General features: G+C 31.4%; 1 protein-coding gene across 4 annotated transcripts in view; it reads left to right on the top strand.

Moving 5' to 3' along the window:
- LOC132719932 (neurogenic locus notch homolog protein 1-like) overlaps positions 1 to 27,365 on the top strand; it is a 109,510-nt gene that overhangs the window by 67,290 nt on the left and 14,855 nt on the right. For 2 of the 4 annotated variants that reach the window (XM_060703890.1, XM_060703892.1), the window contains 11 exons: positions 15,373 to 15,495; positions 16,903 to 17,130; positions 18,146 to 18,310; positions 19,705 to 19,890; positions 22,730 to 22,957; positions 23,160 to 23,499; positions 23,811 to 24,157; positions 24,787 to 25,020; positions 25,375 to 25,581; positions 26,292 to 26,481; positions 27,032 to 27,236. In XM_060703890.1, coding sequence (XP_060559873.1) covers positions 15,373 to 15,495; positions 16,903 to 17,130; positions 18,146 to 18,310; positions 19,705 to 19,890; positions 22,730 to 22,957; positions 23,160 to 23,499; positions 23,811 to 24,157; positions 24,787 to 25,020; positions 25,375 to 25,581; positions 26,292 to 26,481; positions 27,032 to 27,236 — 2,453 coding nt within the window. Of the gene's footprint in view, positions 1 to 14,978; positions 14,998 to 15,372; positions 15,496 to 16,902; positions 17,131 to 17,384; positions 17,529 to 18,145; positions 18,311 to 19,704; positions 19,891 to 22,729; positions 22,958 to 23,159; positions 23,500 to 23,810; positions 24,158 to 24,786; positions 25,021 to 25,374; positions 25,582 to 26,291; positions 26,482 to 27,031; positions 27,237 to 27,365 lie in introns of those variants that run through there. The other 2 variants (XM_060703894.1, XM_060703891.1) reach the window with 2 other exon arrangements.

Genomic DNA, 27,365 nt, shown 5'->3' on the forward strand with positions numbered 1-27,365 from the left:
TAAACAGTTTCCTATCTTCTGTTGACATTGATCAACTGTTTATTTGTTTTCATTAGTTTGTTTATTCAGATGTTCTAGAATAAAATCCTAATCATGCATTCCTTGACCATTATCAGGGTCATTCATGAATAATATTTTACCGACTCTTTGATAGTGTAGAAGATTTGTGTTGTTTACACAGACGATCACACTTGTTTACCCATAATGCCAAAGAAAATATACATGAGAGTAAAACTTTCCCGCCAAAATCTATAAAAAAAGAGTTCCCCAGAAAAATGAAACAGATGTAAAGTTTATATCTTTACCCAAAGTAAAAGGCAAAGAAATAACATTATGTAGAAAACATAGCTGTTTAGTGACCTTTGATTTAAATGTAGTTTTTAATTAAACATATGATTTTTGAAGCATTTAATTAGACATGTCCATCACTTAACAGATTTTATTGTAAAATTGTGGCGTTTTTTTTTTTGGCATAAATTGAAAAAACACTTTGTGTATGGTCATGGTAATTGAAGGCATATTGAGCGTGGAAACAAGATGGCCTGAAAATATCATATTTCAAGCTATTTCTATGTAAATTAGGCGAATCATACTTGGCCCTTGTCAAAGCTGATTATTTTCTTGTGGGCAAAAATGGCTCTCTGACCACAGGAAATGGTCATTTTGTGATGCGAAAATGACTGCTCTAATTTGAATGATTGTTTAATACAGTTTTTGACATGGCCATTTTGTTTGATATTCTAGCAGAAATGATGGCAATACAGAAATTTATGTCAATTATTGCTTAACAAATTAGGTAAAATGTTTTTTATAAAATATGCCACATGTTTGGAAATAAGAGGTACTTTTAAGCACATGTACTCCTTTAGGTATTTTTAAGCCCCCCAAAAAGAAAATCACATGTTTATTTATATGTATGCTATACACTTTTGTAACAGTAAATTCACATATCATTTAGATAGGTTGGTGTATTTTGAAAAAAAAAAAACAAAAAAAAAACAAGATTTTTTTTTTGTACTACATTGCACAGGTGTGTCTTTTGACAAAATTAAGCTAATTGCGCAATGTCATTTACACTTAGTATCAAAGATGGGTACGTACAGGTTGTGTTAATTACATGTATCTGGAAACCAGTCACATGTTTAGATAAAAAAACTTGTCTTTTGTCTGTAAACTCCAGCAAGCACTTCTAAAAATATGCTGTAAAAAATGTGTTTCATATTAATATCAGGCTTACATCAAGGTCCTCGGGGCACAAGCGGGGCACAAGCTGAAATTTGCGGTTTTGTTGTGAAAAACACCAGCACGTACATGTCAGGAGCGAGTAACGCTCAGCGGGAAACCGTGGGAACTTCCAGTAAACCACAGATGAATTTCTTAGACGCAAAAAACATAAGGATTTTCTCCTTGTTTTTAATAAAAGTTGTAAAAACCTTCATGAAATGAAAGTCATTATAAACAGTCTTGAAGTAGAACTTTTTATGTTTATATACATGTTAATTGTGTCTTGTTGACTTTCTGGGGAAAAGAATCGGCAACAATAAATGGCAAGAGGCAGTCTCCCACCTGTGTCTATTTTGATGAGCTCATTAACATTAATTACATGTTTGTTATGAGGTTTAACTCAAATATGCTTTTAATTCCGCCTCGGGAAGTAGTTCCAGGCTCTTTGTGAATCTTGCAGCAGCTGATATGTGATTTGAGTTACAAGCGGTTTTCTTGTCATTATTAATACGCTCGCACCGAGAATTCAGACGTCAAGCAAAAAATATTTTTTAACTCTCGATAATAATTTTACAAGCTGTCTCGTCTTACTTTGAAAATGCTTTTACATCAGGTTTCATAAATATTCCCACAGAAAGTAAAGAAGTTACACTATTTGTGTATGAACTGTTTATGAAAATAATAAAGAAATTATCTATTTGACTAAAATGTCATGTCCTTTTCCCATGACATTGGCATCTAATGTGATATTTATTTGCACATACATCAGTGTAAAATGAAGATGCATTTTAAATTTTCATCAGATAAGGTGTTCAGTGTTATTTAACGCTCGTTTTAAATTTTAATCATGGATGGTGCACATTATAATTTCAATTTGAAAGAAGAAAGAAAAAAATTAACTTTCACATAATATTTAAGTAATAAAGTCTTTCTGTGGATAAGATAAACATCGTTTCGGTTCATTATTTCACTATAATGACTCAGTCTGAACAGTTGTAGGTGCTGTTCAATGAGGTTGTCAAAATTGAATAATTGCATATAAGATTCCCTTCATCAGTATTTTAATAGACAAATATTTGTTTAAGATCAATTCACTAAGTCTGTATAAGGATACCTTTGCATCCTCCTGTTTTGGAGAGCTCAAGTTGTCGTCTGCTGCAAAATATGCCAGTTAAATGTAATTGTAGAAAAATTCAAAATACCGGTAGGTACCAGTGAAAGTCATGATTATGTAGCGTTATATTCAGAGAATAAAGTTCTTCTGGTTTGCTGTGTGGTCATTTGGTAAAGTTCTTTTTTCCATAAAAAAATGCAATGATGGCCTGCTTGATTGATTATAGTAAATTTTCACAAGATGGTTAATAGGGTTATACTTGATTCATTATAAAATTCCTTTCTTTTGAACAATTTATTTTACTTAAAATCAAACAGTTTTCATGCATGCTTACAGTTCTGCTTACTGATTTGTAGGTATTGATTTATAATGAAAAATGAGTTTTGCAATCAACTAATATAATATGGTAAATTCAATGATAAAGGGTTGATAAAAAACTAAATATTAAGTATTTTGTCAGAATTTTTATTCAAAACAAAGCAATGCACATGTATAAATATACTAGTATTCTCTTATCAATATATTTAAGAAGTTGTAACTTTAAAAGTTTGTTTGTAACCAAGAATTAGATGGGAAAAACCCATATTTGCCAAGTTAAAGAATATCTTAATTATCTTACCATTGTGAGATTGAAGGATATAAGGGTTTGAAGTTATAAAAAATTCTCCAATCTCAAAACTCAGATAATTGCTTCAATTTGATTGGCCAAAAAATGTAAACTGACCAATGGAAATCCTGAGATTTGACACTGAACTCAGTTCTTTTTTGACTAACACTACTAAGTTTGTTACCATTTCAAATTTTAAGTGGGTCTGACACAAAATGTTCAATATAGAAATTTTGATAAATATTTTTTTTATATTCACAACTAGTTTTAACACAGATCAAGATTAAGTTCAACACTCATCATATTAATCTATATTTTTTTTTCACACTGCTATTTATTTTCATGTAGTCACTAAGTTAATGTAATTAATGATAAAGAAAATTAGCTCATGAGTGATTAACTGTTAAAAGCTTGTTTTTCATTCAGTCAAGCACTTGAGTGATTCTGATCACACATCATGGTCATCTGGGTCAAATTTCTGCAGTCTTCAATATAACTGGCTATCTTTGTTCAAAATCAAACCTTCAAAATTGTTACATTTTGAGTAACCTTTTTTTTTTTAACATTTTCGTTTTAAAACCTGAATCTGTGAAAAAGTAAACAGCACTGAATGGTTAGATTATATCTTTGATACAAAAATACACTAAACACTAAAAATACAAAAATACGCACAAACATCTACTGTACTTGTTGCATTATTTTTTGCAAAGATTAAAAATTTAATAGGTATCTGTTATGAAATTTGTTTCGTTTTTAGCTCGACTTTTCTATGAAAAGGGGAGCTATCCTACTCGCCCCGGCGTCGGCGTCGGCGTTGGCGTCACACCTTGGTTAAGTTTTTCGTACCACCCCACTTTATTTCAGAAGTATTACAAGTATGGCTTTGAAACTTACCATACTTGTTCACCATCATAACCTCCATCTACAGACAAGAGTACATAACTCTGTCAAGGTTTTTGACAGAATTATGGCCCTTTTTTGACTTAGAAAGTGTATTGAGCTTGGTTAAGTTTTTTGTACCACCTCACTTTATTTCAAAACCATTGGAGGTATTGCTTTGAAACTGACCATACTTGTTTACCATCACGACCTTCATCAACAGACAAGAGGACATAACTCTGTCAAGGTTTTTGACAGAATTATGCCCCTTTTTGACTTAGAAAATACATTGAATATGGGTAAAATCCACTTATTGCCTTAACCCTTTGAGATATTGCTTTGAAACTTTTAATGCTATTTCACATCATTACCCCCATCTGTACGCAAGAGAAGGTAACTCTGTCAAGGATTTGTTTTAAAAATTAAGGCCTTTTATCGACTTACAATCTTGGTTAAGTTTTTAGTACCAGTCCACTTTTTGACTGAACTGTTTGAGATATTAATTTGAAAGTTGGAATACTTGTTTACAATCATGATTCTCAAACATGTCCAGGAGAAGGTAATTCTGTCAAAGATTTTATTTGAATTATGGCCCTTAACTGTCAATGTTTTGTATTATAGGCAAGCACTAAAGCTTGATAAAATTTATCTATTACTTGTATTATAAGGTAACTATAATACTTTCACATACAAAGTCAAATCTATATATTATGCTGATTGTACAAAAATATACTGCTTCCTTGGCATAGATTTCTTGAAAAATTATGTTATTATGTCATTTACCAAGGTGTTCTGAGTGACGTAAAAATACCTTATTCTCTCAAAGTGGGTTTAATACTATTAAATTTATTTAAGGCTCAACTCAGTTTTTTTTTCTTTCTTACCAGCCCTCTTTTGACTTAAACATTTCAAACTTTGCTGCAGTGTTCAAGGGTATCACACAATTCAGTAAAATAATTCTTCACTAAATATCTTAATGCTCATGGCCATTGTTCACTTTAAAAATACAGAGATTCTTGTATTGCCTTTTACTGCAAAAACTTTTTTTATTGGCAAGCAATAAAAAAGTCGAGCGCGCTGTCTTACGGACAGCTCTTGTTTATGATAGCAGAATACGTATTTTTGCTTTACAACAATTGAATGAGCCATTACCCCCATTATAGAAGATATAAGCGGTTTCCCAAAAAAATTCAAGAAAGAAAGAAATAAAAGTAACAAAAAGACTCATACAAGCTTTCAAATGATTTTTTGTGTTCAATAGAAGCATTAATTAAGATACATTAAGTAGCATCCGTAAAATTTTCTTTTCTTACCTTTGCACAAAAAATATAAAAATGACCATAGTCATAATATAGTGTTTAAACGATATTGAAAAAAAAATGCATTTGACAGCTTCCAATCCACTTCTTCCTTCTTATTTATAGAAAAAATCTTGAGTATTGTATTAAAAGGATCTAATTAGTTGCTGGCATTGAATCAGTTTAATTTGTTAGGGTATTTATAATAACATAATAGTACTGTATGGAAAAACTTAGTCTTAATGTCATACTAGACATGTGTATTTTGTTATGATGAAATTTAAGCTTTTTTTTTTAAATGAATGCAGATTTAAAAGTCATTCCCAAGTTCAACAAGTTGTTGAAATAAATTTCAGATGACCTCGGTGACCCTGCAGATTATTCAGCTATAAACCTCCGTTCCTAACCAGATCTGTGAAAGCTTTTCAAATTCCAGTACCCATAAAAACTTCATTATAAATTAAAATCAAATTTAACTAGAGGGGACGCTTGATTGAACAAGGTAAAGGGATTAAAGTAAACATCCCGAGGTAGAAAATAAAGGAGAACTGTTGCTTCTGATTTCACAAGCCATCACATTGATTTGATAGTTAGAAGGGGTATCAGAATTTTAAGATACATGGCAGGAAATTAAACTCAATCCCTTGTCATTATGCTAAGGGAATGACCCCCTTTGTCCTTGATCGGCCATTGTGTTTTTTCTCTCCTTGATCTAAAGAATTCTACAGTTCAAGACAAAATAAATTTAGAATATAAAGAAATAATTAATTGCCACTTCTAAAATGTAAGGGTAGTAATAATTACAAAATGAATTCTGTTTATAAAACCTGGCAGTTCATTTTATAAGAATATAACCCCTGTTTTTCAAGGTGTAAATGTTCTGTTTATAAATATCATCAATTCAGTAATGATTATTGTATAAACAGGTTACCCTTTGTACATAGGAGGAAATAAATAAGTTATGTTAATAATAGACTAATAGGATAGCTTTTGTTTCCACTTTTGTTTATAAAAATAATGATAATAATAATAATAATAATAATATTTCTTTGTTTTCTATAATACAAGTATTGGAATATGATAGTTCATTCAGTGCAGGAAATGTCACTGTTGCGAAGAATGTCATTGTATCAATTATTATATGTGGAATAAACCTCTGACCCAAAGTAAAATATGCAATTAAATCTCCACACCAAAGAAAATATGTGCTGTTAATCTCTAAACCAAAGTGAAAAATATTTGGTTACTTCAGATGTTGGTTACCAAACAATGTTGTACATGCTCCGAAATGTGGCAAAGGTTTTATTTATTTTGCAATAAGAATAACAAAGTTTTATTTGTTTTGTTTGATGCCAGAAGCAAGAAGTGTCTCTTAAAATGACACCTTTGTGATACAAAAATACCGCCCCACCATTTAGGGGTGTCATTAGATGAATTCAAGTCACAACCTTCAAATAGAGACCTGTATCCGTCCTATATAATTATTGTAAAAGCTCGATCATAAATGGCGCAACTTAAGGAACAAAGTGTATTGAAACGGAATAAATAATCTTAAATTTTTTTTTCTGTGCAAATATTTAAGATTTTAAATGTTCAATATGGATTTGTTTAAATGCAGACGTAAAATTATATAAGCAAAAAATTGTTTTCAGGGCATAACTTTTTTCTCTTGCAGGAAAGATATTTGTTATGAAGCATTGTTGAGTTGACAATGACACCTAAGAGCCGTCAACTTCTCCTTATTTGAATCACTTGAACATTTGGTGGTAGACGTCAATTATGACTATTAGTCATATTATTTATAGAGATTATTCTATTTTTTCATACTGAGGAATTTAAGTCAAAATCAGGTCATTTAAGTCAATTTAAAAAAGTCCCACCAATTCAAGTAAAAATCCCCGCAATTTAAGTTAAAATCCTGTCAATTTAAGTCAAAATTTGCTCAAGTTAGGTTAAAATCGATCAGTTAATGTAAAAAATCCCATCAATTTAATTGAAGACAAAATCCCTCCGCTCTCTTTAATAAATTTAGTCCTTTGCAGTATGTATTAGTATTTTGCAAGTAATTGAAGTGAAATCCTCATGCTCTTTACCCATCGCTCTCTTTAATAACTTTAATACTTTGCAGTCTGTTTCTATCTGGACAAAGCGTTTTTAATTTTACTGAATGCATCAAGCACTGTTTTAGATTTATTCATCTCCAGATATTCAGAAATCAATGCTATTGCCCCTCCCCTTACCGCTGTGGGTTCAAATCCTGACATGGATTCTTTCATGTGAGGAGGCTATCCAGCTAGCTTACGGAACAAAACCCAACCCAACAAAAAAAAATTCAACACTATAAATTGAAAGTTATCATGTAGACCAAATAGAATTTAACGTAGATAGAATTTCCATAAAATTTGCCGTTCTTGAGAAGAGAATTAGCATTAGAATGGTTTTACAAGATTAAGGTTCGTAATTTTATTACGACGCTACGGGTTTCATAACACTCGGGTTAAGAATTTTTCGTTGCGACTTCAAACCAGACCTTCAGTTGAACACTAAGGTCTATTAAGTTCTTTTAAACTTGTTTTTTGTTAACGGCAATGGCTGTAAAACTTGTTCGTAAAATCGGCCTAGGAAATGCATTATTTTTTTTTTAGTATTTTGTTGAAATTATTCTTATAGCTTGAATATAAAATTAATGTATTCTCGAAAAAAAGTTTGCAGCTTATTTGAGTCACTTTTGAATCCACTTCTTGTTCAAATGGTAACCATTATTCTTGTCAACTTTATTAAGTTGTCCCGCGTAAGGCTGGTTATGTTGTCCCACCTAGGGCACAGGAGATGATTTTATGATAATTTGACCATAATTGGCATGGCAAATGTGCCAAACACCTGTGACGTACAGCTACTTTTTTCCCAGAATCCCTTAATTGAGGGATAGATGCATTTACTAATATACTTGTACCCAACTCCTGACCTTTACCACTTTGGTTTTGTGTTTTGGTCATGGTGTTGGAACCGAATGTCCTGTAATTTTACGCAGATTGGGTTATAATTTCAGTGATGTTTGAATCTCATTTGAAATATTTCTTTGGTCTTTTGAATTACTAATTTTATTTTGAACAACTTACAGGTTCTATAGTTACCATGCTAACTGTGTACATGTACATGTATCATTTGTCCTCTCCTTTTCATTTTAGACTGGTGTATTAAAATAAGAAATATTTAGTGTTTTGCAGACATTAATTGCATGACATGTGGAACATGTTAAACTTTCTGAAATTTGAGACTCCAGAAGAAAGATAAATAAAGAAGTGCCATATGTTATATGAGGCTTCTATGTAGGTCATGTTGCCATGGTAACAAGATAACGGCACTTAAAAAAGTAATTCTTGCATAAAATGAAATATACTGCTTTTTGTTTATGCTCTTTATTCACAAATTGAATTAAGATTAAATTCGTAAATTTTGTTGTGTTTTTGAAACATTTGTGTTTAAATGTTCAAGTAACTTTTCTTAGGGTGTGTGGGGAGAGGGGGTGTAGGGTTGGTCATTAATTGTACCATCATTATTGTAGAAACATACTGTGTTGATTTATCTGAAAGCAATAGCTTGCTCTCTTGGTACAGAGCAACCTGTGCAGATTAGCCCTATGTAGAGCATTGTAGCCTCTTTGCAACAAATACTTTAAATCCTTCCAGAAGTGAAAATTTTGCAATAAAGTCTACCTCTACAGAGCATCTCTTCTCAGGAAAGTCAAACACACGTTTTTGTAGCTAAATATGGTCTCCCAAAAAAGGTATGTCTCCGCAGAGGTAGTATCGTATGGTTATTATATAGACTGTTTAGTAAAATGATACAGAATGTTCCCAGTAAAATTATGGAAAAAAAATGTTATGAGATTAATCATTACTGAAAAATGTTAAATCTATCAAAATTTAATGATATTTGGAATTTAGAAGCATTGTCAATCAGCTAATAGTCATCAGATTTATTTTATTGCAAAAGAATATTGTGGGAACAGGTATGGTTTGGCTACCATAAGACCATTGCCATTTGTTTTGGCCTGAGCATCATGTTTGTCAAAGTTTGAGCTTGAAAATTACTAGTAGCAAAGACCATTTTAAGTAATGAATTAACTTATTATAATATTATCTGCTTTATGTAGAGTCACATCATCTGTTTCCACAAATTAAAATTCTTACACATGTGTTATGAACATGTGTGTTAAGAAATTCATATTTAAATACGACAGAATATTCATGGTTGACGTCCAGGTGGTTTTATGTCAACGAAGGGCACGACTCTGACTAAATTCTTGTCTTTTGAGCTCTGAACGTACATTATAATAGAATAACAAGCTGTCAATTTAGCGTCAAGATTTTTATCATGCCAATTTATACCTTTAGAGAAAATTTTTCTTTCAACTATCATTGAAAAAGTTTCAATTGATTTTTTATTGAATTCTAAACATGTATTTTGCTACGATTTTGACTCAATGTTTACATGTTTATTATTCGCATTCCCTTGTCAAAAGACGACATTGACGGAAAATTAAAAATCTCGAAAATAGGTGATATAAAGATATCCAAAGATTGTTTTGATTTCGACTTTAGTGAAATGTTTGCAAACGTATTGCGTTGATGAGATTTGAATGGTGATTGTGCGATAGTTTTTCAAACTGATTGCAACTTTCCAAATATTTATACAAAGGCGATCAAAAGTTAAGACCCCTTGACAAGGAATATAGATCTCTTACCTATTTGTACAAACAAATCAAACCATTTACAATCGTTAACAATGCTTGCTTGTCAATTAAATTTCGACAATAATATCTTTTAAGAATTTATTCGTTTTATATGTGATTTTTAATACACAGCAAGCTTTTTTTTCCTGATAATCAAATGAGAAATATGATTGTACATGTACCAGAATGATATTAACTTCAAGAAAAGCAGAAATCTTTAAGATTTTTCGAAAACTCAGCTTAAAAAGATATGATAAAACACTTTGCGTAGTAGCTTGGTCAAAAGATTCATAAGTTTCAAAATATTTCTAGTAATCATTAAAATTTCCGACACCGAAATAAAATTTTTAAAACGCATCTTTTTGTAATGATGTTTGTTTTCATATTGATCTGTGTTTATACAGATTTATACAGACTACAGTTTTTGTTTGTGAGGTCAAGAACTTTTAAGTGTGTTTAGATTAGAATTTGTAATTGATTCCATTCATAATCGGTTCCGATAAATACAATAGAGGCTCGAGGTACGACACAATGAGCATACTCTCTGGTCGTGTTGAAGTAGTATCGAGAAAGAGTTTTTCTTAAATAAGGCCCGTATTGACATCCATTCAACAGTATCTAAAACGTGTTGCTTCTTAAAATCTCCCTTTGTCCAAAATTCTTCTTTCAGGATATTGCGTGTGAAAGAAAGAAACAAACGTTTTTCTTCATTTTAGATACACTCGGATATGGTTTTCGTCACCTTATTATGTAATCTTGTCCTAATATTATTTCTTGACGAGGTTAATGATTTAATCATGTTTACCTGCTGACTGGACACGCCTTTTCTGAAAGTATTTATTTGCAGTTTAGTATTCTTTTCATTGTTTGATTTAAAAAATAAATGTGTTCATTGTGCTCAATAAGATGTGTTCTACCCTATTCTATCATTAGAATTTTTTTTTTATATTTTGACCCTAACGTTATTTGGCAGTCATCATTCTTTGATGACAATTGATCGCAGAAAATCGAATCTACCAGTAAGAAGCCTAAAATCCAGTAAAATAAACAAGTACATATATGGTAATTTTATTGGTTGCGAGATGCTGATGGTGTATTTTCATTCTAACTGAAGGTGCCCAGTTCTGTCAGAAGTATGCATTTGAATACTCAGATTTTGATCATTTAATTTTAAATGTAGCATTAACTTGTTGTCTGTGATCTTATTGTAACATTTTTGGCCGCTTCGTTATATGATTGTAAAATTTTGATTAATTTATCCTGGGTCATGCTGTTTATTCTATATCTTCTACCTCATATCACCTCTTGTAACCTTTTTCTATATATTTCATAATAAACATCATAAGTTTGTCTGCGCTGTTTTACCTGTTCCCTGTATATCTTCAAGTGTTTAGCCTTTTATGATGGGTAAACTTACCAATTTAGATTAATACTACACCTTGATTGCTGCCGATATGTTAGATTATTGTGTTTGACCTAGCGTAAACAGATTATCGATGAAAAGCCAATTTGATCAAATGAATTGATCTTAAATACTTTAGACCGAATGTCTGTCAAAAACAACTTCTTTATAAACTTGAAATGAGATTAATTTATGGATTAGAAAGATTACAGTGTAATGGTTGTACGAAACATTTTACTGTATATTTTAAAAGCAGTTAACACGAAAACATCATAAAACGTATATTTTATACATTAAAATTAATTACTTAACACAGGAACTTGTAAAATTTTGCTTTGATTGTTTCTTTGTTTTGAATCACTTTGACTGTGAGGTTATTACAAAGGCTTTGATATATAGAGAGTATATTTTCAAAATATTTTTGAAAAATCTTTAACATTATTAAATCTGATAAAAAGATCAGCAAGGTGTTTGATATCCATTAATGTAAGGCTTAATATGGCCTGATTCACAGTGATGGAATTTTTAATCTCTAATCTCTTTAAGATAAATAGCCACCATTTCTATAAATGTTACTCTAGCTTAAACTTTGTCAATATAATCTCTAATCCATTTGACCTCTTTATCAAAGTGGACCTTTAATACAATAGAAGGAAATGAGATTACGAGATTACAGACAGTTAAAGTTGATCTCTCAAAGTGCCGAGTCCATTTGGATTGCTTCTGTCTTTTTAGAAGTGACTAAGGCAGTCAGAATGTCTCGATTTCAAAGACACATGCATTGTATGTGTCTTTGATTTTTTTTAAGTGCATTCCATATTTAGAAACAATAAAAAGTTTGCAAACAGTTTGATATACATAAAATTGTAAGAAAAAATATCTCGATGATAAAATTAATACAGAATAATTAAAATTCTAATGATTTAAATAATCATTTTATAAGAATTCATAAGGATGGGATTTGTATCAATTACATGTAAATGTCACAGACATGATGAGACAATGTTTAACCTAAAAGTTGAATTGTAATTGATCAATATAAAAACAAATCAGGAAAAGTTTTACTTAAAGTTTTGCATCTTCATTGTAAAGCGTCCATGATTTGAAAATCATCTTTAACGCTGTACCTTCATAGGTGAAATTGAATATTTTCAAAGGCTCGTTTCATGGAAATGATTCTTTGATCTTAATTTTCATACAAAAACTGGATAAAATGCTTTCACTTTCATTTGAAACTTGCAATTATAACATTTTATTATTCTCCTCTACTATCCTAGTTTATGTATTTCCATGAACAATTGTAACTAAGGAGTTCAGAGGTCACTGTATGTATAAGTGTTTCACCGCAGCTTTTGGCATGCAATCGTTCAAGTGCATCTACGGTGATTTTGTAGTTACTATAATTTATTTCAATTTTGACAACGCTGTCTCTGTCGCAAGTGAACGGAGATGACCGGGCGGGATTGACTGACAAAATTGGTTAAGTTTCGAGAAATTATAGTGAAGAAATTGTTTATAATTGGTCTCAATTTCCTATGTTTAGGCCAAACCACTTAGAAAACATGGAGTTTAATAGGGAAATTGTCTTGCGTTCCCACAGAAATAAGCTTATGATGTCCCCACCAAAGGTCATAGTTACGCCAGTGGATTTTGACGGTACTTGATGTCAGTATCAAGTGATACGAATAAAGTTGTAATGGTATTGCATTAATTGGTGTTAATATGGCAACAAAAATGGTTAAACAATTAGTAACTTGAACAGATGTTAATGTTTACAGAAATATATACACTGTACTCATTTTTCCAGATGTTTGAATAATTCAGTGGGAAAAAACATGAAGTTGCTGACTTAATTAAGATGAAATGCCATTTTCATATTTGGTCCATTTTAGTATAGCCTCTGAACCAAAGTATTTAGGTATACTTGACACATAAATACTTTGGTTCAGAGGCTAAAAAGTTGGCATAATTAGCTGTAGAGTTGTTGTCAAATACATTTGTACTGGTGCTTTTATGATGTATCAATATTATTCCCCATTCCCCCATTATTTTTTATTTTTTAAAAAGCTTGTTATTTTTGGTGTTCTGTTATGTTACCCATTCGCTATTTACCTGAACCATCATTTGCTTCTTTTGTCTTTTGGCAGTTAGTACTGTTATACATGTATAGTAATGTTGTTTTGTAATGAATTCTAAATACTACTTGGTTTATATTTTGCTTTTTTTAGGACAAATAATTTCACATTCAGCCCTACTTTCTTGAATTGATAAGCATCTAATATGCTCTAAAATCATTATTTAATCATTATATTATTTAAACATTACAAAACTCATGTTTACCCTTTCTCAAGAAGTATAATTTTATGTATCTCTGAGATATAATGTGCCTTTAATCAAGATTTAGTTCGATTAGATACCCATGACATTGATGCGTTTCACCATCTTTTTATTGTTGTTCAAGCATTTAGCAAAAAATACAGTATGTTCATTTGAGAATTCACTTATTTTTATACAAAATTTATTTTTAGTTAGATTGTGTAGGAAGGTATAAGGTTAAAGAAACACTTTCGAATCTGTTCCTGGAACCGACCAGTACTGTATGATAAGTGTAAATAATAAAGATTCTTGCTCAAGGAAACCTACGACTAGCCCCTGACGGGGTTTGAACCCATGCGGCCAGCGATCATTAGATTACTAGTCTGACACGTAAACCACTCGGCTATGCTGCCACACCAAAGATTTGAACATTACATAGTACACGTCCACATTTCACTTTACTTCGCATGAAAGTAGTTCTGCCAGGGGTATTTCATATGACATTCACAGTTTTCTGAATTGTGGCATAATGATAGAGTAATTATTGTGATATTAAACCTTAAGTGCAGGTTCCTGATTGTATTAAGGAGTGTATAAAATTTCACACTTGAAACAGTCCGTAGTTGAACTGGGCGTAAGAATATGTCAGTAGGTTTCTAGGTGAATTTTGAAGTCGTTGAGTCGATCATGTCCACATGCAATTCTATTCTTGTATGTATATGGTTGGCAATATGAGCCCTAGTACGTATTTTGGTTGGCAATAGGAGCCTTTACAAGAGTTTTGAGTGATTTACGGATATTATTAATTGAAAATTACTTCACAAAAATAGCGCTCATTTCGCAGGGTTTTCTTCTTTATATAACATGATTGTGAACTTGCACCCAGAATATACATGTATATTTATTCAGCATCTTTTTTTGTAAGTCATAAGTTACAATGAAATGCCTATTTTTAGACATTTTCAAGAAAGGCCTTTGGCTTGCTATAAATACTTGGCCATTCATGCTTGTCAAAATTTTGTTAGAATTTATTCATTTTTGTTCTATTTTCTTTTTAGTTAAACGTATATTGCAATACTTCAGTTTTTATAGTGCAGAAATATTTTGATTTTCTTGAAAAGGTATTATTACATTGATTTAACCTTAAACAAAGCAAATAATGCAAAACGGTTTATGAAAACTCTCACAGACTTCATGGAGTCAGATGTAAAATAAATGTTTCTGTAAAATGTAAACCCCAATGTTTACCTAAACTTTTTTTATGTCCTTGGTGGGGGGAAATGTTGTTTACTGTCAAACATCGGTGAATTTAACGTACAATAACAGCTGCATGGCAATGTTAAACGTCTCAGTGACACAGATCACTCTGACGGAGCCGGGGATCGGCCACACTTTCTCACCAGATATTGTTCCAGCTCACAGGTTTTCGAAGGATAGATCATACAATTGCAAAGGACAGTTCTGTACTGTCAATGAGTATTTTATTGGATAATGAGAAAATCAGAAAAATAACAATTAGGGGTCGTATATATGTCAGGTGTAAATGAGATTCAATGACTTGTTGGTTTTGTACAACATACTAGTAACCACATGCATGTGTGGAACCAGAATGGTTGAAAGAATCTCAAACATCATAGAAAACCCCTTTATTTTTATGATATAAATAATGTAAAAAGTAAGAAAATCACAGAAAAAATTGACTTGTGACCCCCTTTGGAAAACTAGTTTAATGTGTAAAAGCCAAGTTGTTCGTATCTCTTATAGATAAATTACATTTTGTCTTGTTTCTAATTTCAGGGTTCCGTGGAATGAACTGTGAAGTGAATATAGATGATTGTAAAGGGCATAATTGTACAAATGGTTCCACATGCATCGATGGTGTGAACTCTTACACTTGCCAGTGTCCGCCAACACACAAAGGTGAGTACAATATAGGTGATATTACTAGGTAGGAGGAGGTCAATTTGTAAAGCTCTAAGTTGCAAGTTAAAGTTGTCCAAACTAATAAAACTTGCTGAAGACTGAAGAGTAATCAAGATAATTTATGGATGGGTGATGTTTTTTCCAATTGCCTGACACAAGGAAAAAACAACACAAGAAAAAAAATGCCTGTAAAGGGAGAAAACTGGTAACAGTGGTTACATAATTTATGTGGTATATGAAATACTGACATGGTTTTACCTGAGAAAAAAAGCTAACAATATACTTTCATGATAATTTATAACATAATATTGATAGTCTTGTCTAATGACCTTGTTGGTATATAAAGATTGATTTGGTATTTAAAAACAACAACAACAAATCAATATGATCAGAAACTCAACATAATCAGCTTTCCGCTTACAGCTTAAGTATGTTAGATATTTGCACCTGTGTTTCGTTGCTATCGTAATTGATGATTGAACTCGCCCCATTCTGTTACCTCTATGGTTTTACCTGAGTCCAGCGTTTAAGGACCATTGTCCAGTTCGGTGACACTGGTATTGTCCATCTGTCAGTTACCTTGTTAGGCAGATTATTCATCGCTTTAACTGGCAACAAGTGGTCATTACGAAGTACTTCAACTTCAAACATTTTGAATGAATTAAAACTATCAAAATGAAAGAATATTGGCCATTACCTTAAACAGTGAGTTATTTGTCACTCCTTTAGTTTTGGTTTCATTTTCAACCCTGTTTGATGTTTGTTTTTCAAACAGAGCAAAGAAAATTAATGAGAAGTCTTTGATCAGTAATTATTTTTACATTATAAAAGTTTTAACAGATACAAATAGTATGCTCAGCTAGCTTGTAAGATAACATAAAATTATAGTGATTATATTACATTCCATCGTGTAATTTTATTGTTGTGTGTAATATACTACATATGTGTAATATATACTCCATATGCATAATTATATTCCAATCCATATATGCTAAGTGTATTATGATAATATAATAAATAAGGCATTATATTGTGTAAATTATATATTACATGTATATTAACAGTATAAATACATATATATATATATATTTGGTACTCATGTAATTAAAGCAAATTTATTTGTGTATGATTATAATTTGATAAGGTATATGGAGTATACATGTACATTTATATGTAAAAAGGACTATAAAATCATGTAATATTGTATTGTTTGTGTGTTAACATGATAAAAGCATATATACATTGTAAATGCATTTGTGTTTATGTATAAAAGGCATATATGATATTTTATGAATAACAGGCATATTATTCATAATAGAGACACATATTTTTGTGTTAATGTGTTAAAGGCATATGATGTTTTGTGTTTATGTGTTGAAGGCATTTACATATTTTGTGTTTTAGGAACATATTGTGAAGAAGATGTAGATGAATGCGAGAAACAGATTTGTCTTAATGGAGGAACGTGTAAAAATATAAATGGCGGATTTCTGTGTGTATGTGTAAACGGATGGACTGGGACCCATTGCGAGGAAAATATCGACGACTGCATTAACAAACCGTGTTTCAATGGCGGAACTTGTATAGATCGTGTAGGATACTTCTCATGCGATTGTCCTGTTGGAAGAACAGGTAAATTAAAATTTCTAAAGTTATAAATGTGAAGCTCATGCTGTTGAAAATATATAACTATGTTTATTAATGAATGAAGTAACGGATTTATTCAGAGTTTAAATGAGATAATTGACTTAGGCCTAATTATTTAGTTTGTTTGAATTTTTTTCCACCAAAAATCTTTCTTATTATTTATTTAATAATTTCAGTCTGAAAGTAGATCACATGTAGATACATAATTATATGTAATTCAAATTTCGTTTTTACATTAGGAGTGCAACTTGAGGATACAAAATTAAATGATTACCGTTTTGATCTTGATAATAAAATGCACGGAACATCTGATTATTTTGACGAGTTTGATGCACACTATTATAACGACAAACCTGTAAAGTATTATAAAAAGGACACCCAAGGTATAAACCAATTTCGGCCATGAGGCTTTTGTCTCGGACATGAGGCTTTTATCTCGGAAAGAATTGAAATCTCTGTATCTATGCCTCTTTCAGAATATCTAGCTGAATGCAGATCTGCAGCAGAACTTTTTGCGTCTCGAAATATCTTTCTCTCTTTCAAAACAGCAACTTTCTTATATAAATTTGGTACACAAAAAGCCCACAAGTATCATACATAACCTATTCTAACGGTATCCCTTATTCTACTGAAAAGTGATTACCATAGTCTTTTGCCAGAAAGTGCCACCAGTATGTAGCAAATATGCCTAACAGGGTTCCAAAACTGGAGGCTGTACACGGCCATTTCAGAAATTCAGCAGGTTAAGGGTTAAGAACATACCAAAAAAAATTTTAAAAAAAACAACAAAAAAACTGCTAGTTACACTTATTGAAGGCTGGCAATTGAACAATAATAGTAAAAGCACTAGCTGTTTTGATGGCTGAACAATGAGTCCTGAAATCATATTTAAATCTCTCATTTTCTGTCTGGTTTGACTGTATATGTGATGGTATAATTTCTGTTCTTTTTTGCGTCATTGACTTTTGCATGCTCTTATATCATTTCTGCTCTTTCTCAGGTCTGCGCTGCCATCTGGATGATGCATGCTATAGCAACCCGTGTAAAGGTAACGGGTCTCGCTGTGAAACTTCACCTGTGGACGGTACCCCGGTATGTACCTGCGCTCCAGGCTGGAAAGGGGACGATTGCGGTACCGACATTAACGAATGTAGCATTGTTTATGGTAGGTGATTAATTAATGGTTGGAGATCATTGTGACAGATGGTTATTTGAAAATAATTTATAAATTTATAAATAATTCTCAAGTGCCCTTCATAGTCGTTGAGCTGGAATATTCTTTCTGGAAAATCACATATACATAATAAGTTATCTAGGAAGTTTATATAAGGCAATAGGAATTGTATCATTAGCCAAGTGGTTAAAGTTTTTGCCTGTTTACAGAACTTTTTTTTTGTTATTAACCAGACTTTGATGATGATATCATTACTTTACTGCAATAAAGGGTTAACTCATTACATAATTTAATAGGAGTTAACATGTTACTGCACTAAGGTTACGATTTATACTCATGTGACATCGGTACTTTATCAGGAAGTAGACATGAAAGTTATTCTTATAATTTGGAAAAAATTTGTAGTTTTCCTTTGGAATTCACCATTTCATAAATATAATTATATAAACTAAGGACTAAATAATTCCTCTTGTTTTTCATAGAGGAACAAAAGTTTATCCAATTTTTGTCTCGGAAAATAATATAATTCTATTAACTCGCCATGCCATGCATGAAAATTTCTGCAATTATATTTATTATAATTATGTCTGCGATATTTACTTTCATTATTATGCAAATATGCCAAATGGCTTAACACTTATTCTTTCTATACTTGTCATTTACATACTGTTTTCCTTGTTTTCGTTATAATATAATAAATCAAGGCTTATAATATTTCTAATATACATATTCTTATAACAGTCTTTAAAGCAAAATTTTAAAGTTAAACAGCCATGAAAATGTTAGATTACTTATATTGTTTGTTAATTGATAATTATTGTAAATTATCATTATATTGTTTGCTAATTGATAATTATTTAGAAAATTATCATTTTTTTGTTTGTTAATTGATAATTATAGTAAAATATCATTATATTCTTATATAATAGTATTTTCTGAAATTCAGTTAAGACATAATTTACTGTAAGGGGATATTTTAAAAAGAAATTACATTGAGATATTGTACATTGTAATTGTATGAAAAATATGATAATAACTTGAACCAGTGACACCCGTATAATTATGTTATTGATCAGGGAAATAATGATTTTAAAGTACAGTGTAATGATTTTTGTTTTGTTAGGGTTACTTCTGTTTATATAAATTTGCTTTATTTATATATTTATAAACAAAATATTGAGAAATATTAATGAAAGAAAATGCGACTTTTCATTTTCCGTATTTCCACTGTAAAAATGTATTTTTCACTGAAGTGAAACATATTTTCCTCTTGATGAAAATAAATCCTGTATTTATAGAAAAAAACTTGAATATTTTCTATTTATCAGTTAATGAAATCATTCATAGATTAAAAAATTATTAAATATGTTCCATATTTCATGTAGATTTTCAACTATGTGCACATGGTGGTACGTGTGTGAATCTTCCGGGAACGTTTGAGTGTGCGTGTCGTGGTGGCTTCACTGGAAGACGTTGCGAGGAAAACATTAGAGAATGCATCTCAAACCCTTGCCAGAACTCGGGCACATGTCTTGATGACATCAACAAGTTTATGTGTGTTTGCATGCCAGGTTAGTATATAACATTTATGAATTGCTGTTTACAGCAGACGACAAATATCAAAGATAAAGAAAACGAATATTTCTCATATATAAGGGAAAAATAGCTTGTAGGTAACATTTTAATATATAAACTGTCTTTATAGAATTGAGTGAGCATTATGAGAATTACGGATAATTTTCTAGACAGAAAAGATTTTTTTTTCCGTTATTATTATTTTCATTTTTTTTCAAAGAAATTATTATGATTGGATCAATTGAAATTAAAACACAATCTCAGACAAACTAAAGTAGAACAGTTGCTCTCGGTTATAAAATATAAAATCTTATTTTATACGATCATTTGGGAATATGACTGAAAAAAAAAAACAGGCTTTTAATATTGTGTGTGGAATGAGATTTGGTAGATTACGATTTCAAGAACTATTTTTTTGTGTGTATATATCTTTTCAAAGAAAATGAGGTGATTTTACTAGGTGAGAGGTCACTCAGTAGTGTGGGAATCCTATCATTGTGCAGAGCTAATCTGTGAAGTTCATCAAGATAAACGCGCTGAAAACATGTCGTCTGCCGAAGGACCCTCCCGCTTTGGGACCCGTTAATTTAATATTTGCTTGATTACATTTTACCAAAATGGAAGCTGAGGGCCCCATCGGCTCTTTGATAACTATTGAGACATGAAAGGAAAGCTATTTATTACAAGGAGAGATTGATCAGGAAGATTTAGACACTGTTGTCAAGAGACAGTTTTAATTTACCTCTTCTTTATTTTTGCTGTACAACAGAAATTTTATGCTATCCAATCACATTGTTTGATACAGTTAAGGCGTATTGATGCCATCCAATCACATTGTTTGATACAGTTATAGCTTTTTGGAAGTAAATTTAGTCAAATTGGTGTTACAATAGAAATTTATAGAAATTGGCACCAAACCTGTTTATGAAAGTTCTCAATTTTCAGCTTTTTTTTGGTTAAAAATGCTATGTCTGATATAAAAAGAAAATGGATATGAATAGTTGGGTCTAACATTATTATATCAGCAGAAAAGAAATATATGATATCACTTCATCATATTTTTGTTTTTTAATTTTTATTTTGAATTCCCTGTAATATTTCCTTCAATTTATAATCTAGATATTATTGAGAAATGCAATATAACAAGGTTAAAGGGATGATTTATGCCTCTTTTAATTCTAACATATTGTAAAATCTTCCGATGATTTTTGTCAGTTCATGGGAAGCCAGAAAAAAAAATGCCTGTGCACTTTAAAAAGTTTTTTTTTTTTAGAAATGAATTAGTTTCTCTTTGTTATGGAAATGCTGTAGACTAAAAACAGCTGTGTTACATAATTATATAGCTCTAATTTTCATTGCAACTTGATCTTTGTGCATAAAATGCGTTAATATTATTATGCTAGCTCCATGTGCTGTGTCTAACAACAACAAAAAAAAAAACAACATCTAGCTATAAAAATTTTTAATACCAGTGATAGCTGTCAAGGGCATTTTCAAATCTGAGTGTTGATAAATTATTTGATTGAAGTATATAAAGGCCTATCTGCTCAATGGAGTATGAAATCTGTGCATCTTGAGAGATTTTTGTCACCCCACTTATATACGTAACCATGGCAACACTTATTTTCTCGTCTATTCACCATGACGGAGGCTGTTTCCCACGACCTACGCAGTTGGTTCAAATAATTAGAGAAGAAATTTTTACTGTTCTCATGTAATGATTTACATATCAAATTTTGTTTTTCTTCAAGTTCGCTTCTTACAACATAGACAAAAAACTTATTCAAGTGCAGAGCTTGGGTTTCTGTTACTATATTTAGAACCTGAAGGCCTCTTATAACATACACTAGATTGAAAAAATTGATTAATTTAGTACAAATTTTTTGGTTCAAGAAACAGATTTTTTTATACTTCCAAAGAAAATTTATTCTTGAATTTTAAACACTCTGGACTGAACACAAAATTTGTAAATATTGAAATATTGGTTTTTCTTTTTCAACTAAAAACTTCACGCAGATGTTTTTTGTAAGGTGATTTTAAGCCGTCAATTCTTTAATAAGATTTATTTTCAAAGAGTTTTTATTCATGGCAATAAGGTCATGCAGTTTAAAAGTTAGGTGCTCAAATTTTCTTTTAAATACCAGGGTATTTAACATTTATATCACTTTATCCAAACCTAATGTACATAAGGTAGATGACTTGTGCTCTTATTGTTTTTAAACCCTAGTTTTTTAGCACAAGTTTTCAAAGGAAAATAATGAAGCTTTTTTTATGACCTTGGCTTCTGGTCTGAGCCTTGGCAAAGTTTACATTTTTTTTATTAACGTCCATTTTCTCAGAAACTATTAAAGCTATTCTCTTTAAACTGGGTAAACAATTTTATTGTCATAAATGGACACCATTTCAAAAGGGCAGATAATCCTAGAATTATTTTTTTGTCAAGTTATTATATGTTTTATTTAACTATCAAGCACAATCCTTGCACACTATTGGCCTACAGGCCTTTTTTTTTATATATCTGTTCCTTAACAAAATTAACAAGTGTTGTTATATTATAGTCATATTTTCATTATTTTGTTCACCTGTAAAACAAGACCAACTCTGAATTAAAACCACATGTGGATAAAAACCACCTATAAACTTAGATCACATGTGAATGCATTTAAATATCCGAATTTTAACATTTTCGGATGTTTTTCTGTTGAATATTAAAACAATAAACAATAAATATAAAACCTAAAATATGAAAATCTGAATGTTAATTAAGGGTATGAAATTATAATGTAATTCTTATTCCTATAGGACTATGACATGTTTAATTTTAATGTTTGACAGGGTACGAAGGACAATTCTGTGAAAAAGAGATTGATGAATGCGACAGCAATCCGTGCCAGAATTCTGGAGTTTGTACGGATATGGTTAACCAGTACAGATGTGAATGCATGCCTGGTTTTGATGGTAGACAGTGTCAGCACGAGATAAACCGCTGCGTCGGGGACCCTTGTAAAAATGGTGCCGTATGCCGAACACAACTTGACACCTATATTTGTGACTGTGTCCATGGTAAGATTTGGTGTTAAAACTGTTTTTTTTCCCCTACCTTAATCAGCCGAATTGCTGAAATGTACAAAATCTTGTTTGGCTTCCATTTTTGTGTCACCTTTACAGAGTAGTTAAGATGTCAAAATGGATTCGGATTGGATTATGCATTATGGTTTCAGATTTTCCTCCTCAGTTATAAAATTGAATATTCTTTTTTTTATAGGTTGGACAGGAAGTCTTTGTGAAACAAACATAAACGAATGCTTTAATATCACGTGTGATAACGGGGTGTGTATAGACCAGCTAGGCGATTACACATGTAAATGTAATGGTGGATACACTGGTCGAATCTGCGAGACCGAAATTGACGAGTGCGCTTCAGACCCGTGCCAAAATGGCGGAACCTGCACTGATTTTATCAATGGATACGAGTGCAAATGCCAGCGTGGAACGACTGGTCGGAATTGCGAGTACAACCATAATGATTGCAATAGCAACCCGTGTAGGAACGGAGCTCGTTGTAACGATCATATAAATGAATACACATGCAACTGCCGTGCAGGGTTAGTACTGTTTACATATATTTTACATTTCAAGAAATTCATAAGATAGACTTAATTTTAGAAAAACTAAATGAATTTGCAATATTTTGGACCCAAAAAGCAAAAAATAAATATTTGTTTCAATTTAAAGGAAAATTAATTTTGAATTGATAATCGAAACTTCACAATGCATGTGATATTTATTTCAAGTTTTCATAATTATTCTTTACGCATTACGTAACAAAGTTTGAAAATGGATGCTTCTTGTCTTAGTTGCTTTCTAACGGGACTTGGTTATGGAAAATTTATGTATCTATTTTGAAATTTTATAGATTTAAGGGAACCCATTGTGAAGTAAATATCGACGAGTGTTTGTCAAACCCATGTGCCAATGGTGGAACCTGCTTAGATCGAGAGAATGGTTTTATTTGTCAATGCCAAGATGGTTACTATGGTGATTATTGCCTTAGCAACAACAATGAATGTGCCAGTCAACCTTGTATCAGAGGCTCGTGTAAAGATGGTGTAAATTCTTACTCCTGCGTCTGTGAATTTGGCTTCGAAGGTTACAATTGCGACCAACAGATTAATCATTGTAAAAACAACCCGTGCCAGCATTCCGGTACTTGCATCAACAATCTGGGCTACTACAAGTGTCAGTGTGCACCGGGATACACAGGTACAAGCCTCACTTAATGCTTGAAAATTTTAGGAAATGATTATAATAAGCGTTAAAAACAATACATGTACATTGTAATGATTCTGCTGATTAACAGAATTGCTATATTCATGTCTCAAGAATTTTCTTTTAACTACATAACTTTAATATGATTTTATTGGTGTTAGGAACTGGCTTAATCTTAGATAAATGAACTACTATCTTAATACTGGACATGCTATTATTATAATCTTTTATACAAGATTATTCTGATGTTGGTATTATCGAGTATGTTGAAGTTATTTGTGAATTATCTGAGGTACAATTTGTGACACATTTGAAGTAAAATTGTGACATTCGAGGTACTGACTGTGACATTTTAGTTACAATTATTCATTTGAGGGACAATTGTGATATGTGAGATACAAATTTTGATATTTAAGTTTCATTTGTGACATTTAGGGTACAATTGTGATATTTGAGGTACAATTGTGACATTTGAGTTTCTGATTGTGACATTTGGGGAACAAATTGTGACATTTAAGGTTCTAATTGTGACATTTAATACATTATAACATTTGTTATTACAGGTACATTACATATTGTAACCCTTCAGGTTCAAATTGTGACACTATATTATCTGTTTTCAGGTACAAACTGTGACATTAATGTGAATGAGTGTAGTAGCAATCCATGTATATATGGCACGTGTCGCGACCTCATTAACGACTACATTTGTATGTGTGACATGCAGTACACCGGAAGGAACTGTGACACTAAACTTGATCCCTGTACACCAAACCGGTGCCGAAACAATGCTAAGTGTGTGCCACAGGGCAACTTTACAGACTATTATTGCAATTGTTCGGGCTATGGGTTCCAAGGTCAGTTCATATGAAATAATAAATTTTGAGATTTGACCGCAGCAGAACTGCATTTACTTATATGAAATAAAGAAGGACTTACAACAGTTATGCTGTCAACACTTAGTACTAAATTTCTGAAGTGTTATTGTAATATTATAATGAATTTTTTAATGCACATCATTTGTATTTATTTTATTTTAAAACTAAGAAGTGTAATTTGACAGTGATGAAGCTTACATCTATGTATTTCATGTTAGGTTAATCTACAAGTAAAACATGATGCTATAAGAAGAGACCAACATTTTGAATATTTAATTTTTATACTTTTTTCACTGATTCACCACTGACGTATTTGGTTTTTGTTTTTGACAGGTCGGCATTGCGAGATAGATGTAAACGAGTGTGCCCAGTGCCTGTACGGTGGATCGTGCCCGTGTAAACACGGTACTTGTGAGAATACACACGGTTCGTACAGATGTAAATGTGACAATGGGTATACAGGAGCTCAATGTGAAAGTGACATTAATGACTGCTATCCCAATCATTGCCAAAATGGAGGAATCTGCAAAGACAAAATTGGTAATTGTTTTTGTTTTATATTTTTCTATATATTTTCAGATAACTTGATTATTATTCTTGAAATTTATGAAATAACTGATTCAGAGTATTAAGCCCAAAGTGCATATTGGTTTTTCCAAGATAAGAGTTGAAAATTGAGCTCACCTATTAACTATAATTATATACCATTGCATACCTTTTAAAAATTAATATACTGTATAAGTGGTTAAGTTAACTACGCGGAAATAAATTGGAGAATTTCACAAATTGACGAAAATCGCTAAAATTTTTGTCTAGCTGAAATATCAACCAACCTGTCTTTAAATTCTACACTTGCAGGATTTGCTAATATTTTTTCACTCGTAATGTCTGGAATTTTTAATTGGCTTATTTTTTCAACACGAAATATTCACTTATAGGGTATGCCATAACTTACCTTTTAAGATATAAATTCAGTTTTTTTTAAAGAATAACTTCATTCTGTAAATTTTTGTATTACTTATAATGATTAAGCTTTTAAAATGGTAACAGGTACTGTCTGGTTTGGTAAGAAGCGATAAATTTGTGTAAATATACATGTAAATAAGCACCCTTGTGAAGAGAAAAAAAAATAGATCTACTGGTATTCATGTAAATATAAATGAGGATGGATATTAAGAAAATGAAAAATTTGAATTAGTAAACAAAGTGGTTGCTAAAGGTAAAAGATGAATTGGTTTATGTTGATACAGGTGGTTACACTTGCGATTGTCCACAAGGATTTAACGGGTCACATTGCGAGTACGACATCGATGAATGCCTGTCACAGCCATGTAGGAACGGAGCAGAGTGTAAGGATTACGTCGACTCGTACACGTGTACGTGTCTTCCTGGATTCAGCGGCTTTAACTGCGGGAATAATGATAACGACTGTACAAACAGGTATTGTTACGTCTCGTCACCTAAATTATACATCTCGTCACCAAAATTAAATATTTGTTTGTTGATTTAACAAGTAATTTAAGTAATTTATGTAACAATTTATTTTAAATAGTTATACACCAATTTGTCAAATAAAACTTCTTTTTTAGAAAAATAGTGTATTAAAAAAATGTATGAGTAAGTCAAAGCTTAATTGAATGAGTCAGTGACGGCCTTGGCCAAGGCCCTCGTGCAAAACTTGTACCCACTTCTATATTTCATATAAAGTTAAATATTTTTACACAAATGACTTTTTGGTCATTGTATTATTTATTTTATAGTGTACATGTTTTGATGGATTTGGTGGAATTAAACACTTTCTGCAATTTTGTTGCTGTTATAGGCAGATACAATATTTTGCTTGCATTTAAATCATTGTGAATAATTGTAGTTTTAAAAGGTAAAGAAAGAATTTTATTGAAAATAATAAAAAGCATAAAGTACTTTACATTTAGCAAGAAAACTGATTAAAAAAAAGGTTTGTAAAATTATGAAAATGTTTTGATTTCAGTTCATGCTTGAATGGCGGAACTTGTATTGACCGAGTCAACTCCTATCATTGCGACTGCCAGCCTGGATACAAGGGAAGTAACTGTGAAACGCGTATCAACCCGTGTGAAGAGAATCAATGTATGAACGGTGCAACTTGTATCAATATGCCCAATGGCCAACACTACTGTCAATGTCCAATCGGATTCCAGGGACCCATGTGCGAGGTATGATTAATGTTTATTATGTATTTAATTTTGTTACTTTATTTTTGTTGGCCTCAGATATAAATGTATATGGTTTTGCTCGAGGGGTATCTTCTTTACATGATAATATCATCAATTTTTGTTAAATGA

This window comes from Ruditapes philippinarum, unplaced genomic scaffold (assembly GCF_026571515.1).
Source record: "Ruditapes philippinarum isolate M1 unplaced genomic scaffold, ASM2657151v2 ctg1886_1_1_1_1, whole genome shotgun sequence".
In the NCBI taxonomy this organism is placed as follows: domain Eukaryota; kingdom Metazoa; phylum Mollusca; class Bivalvia; order Venerida; family Veneridae; genus Ruditapes; species Ruditapes philippinarum.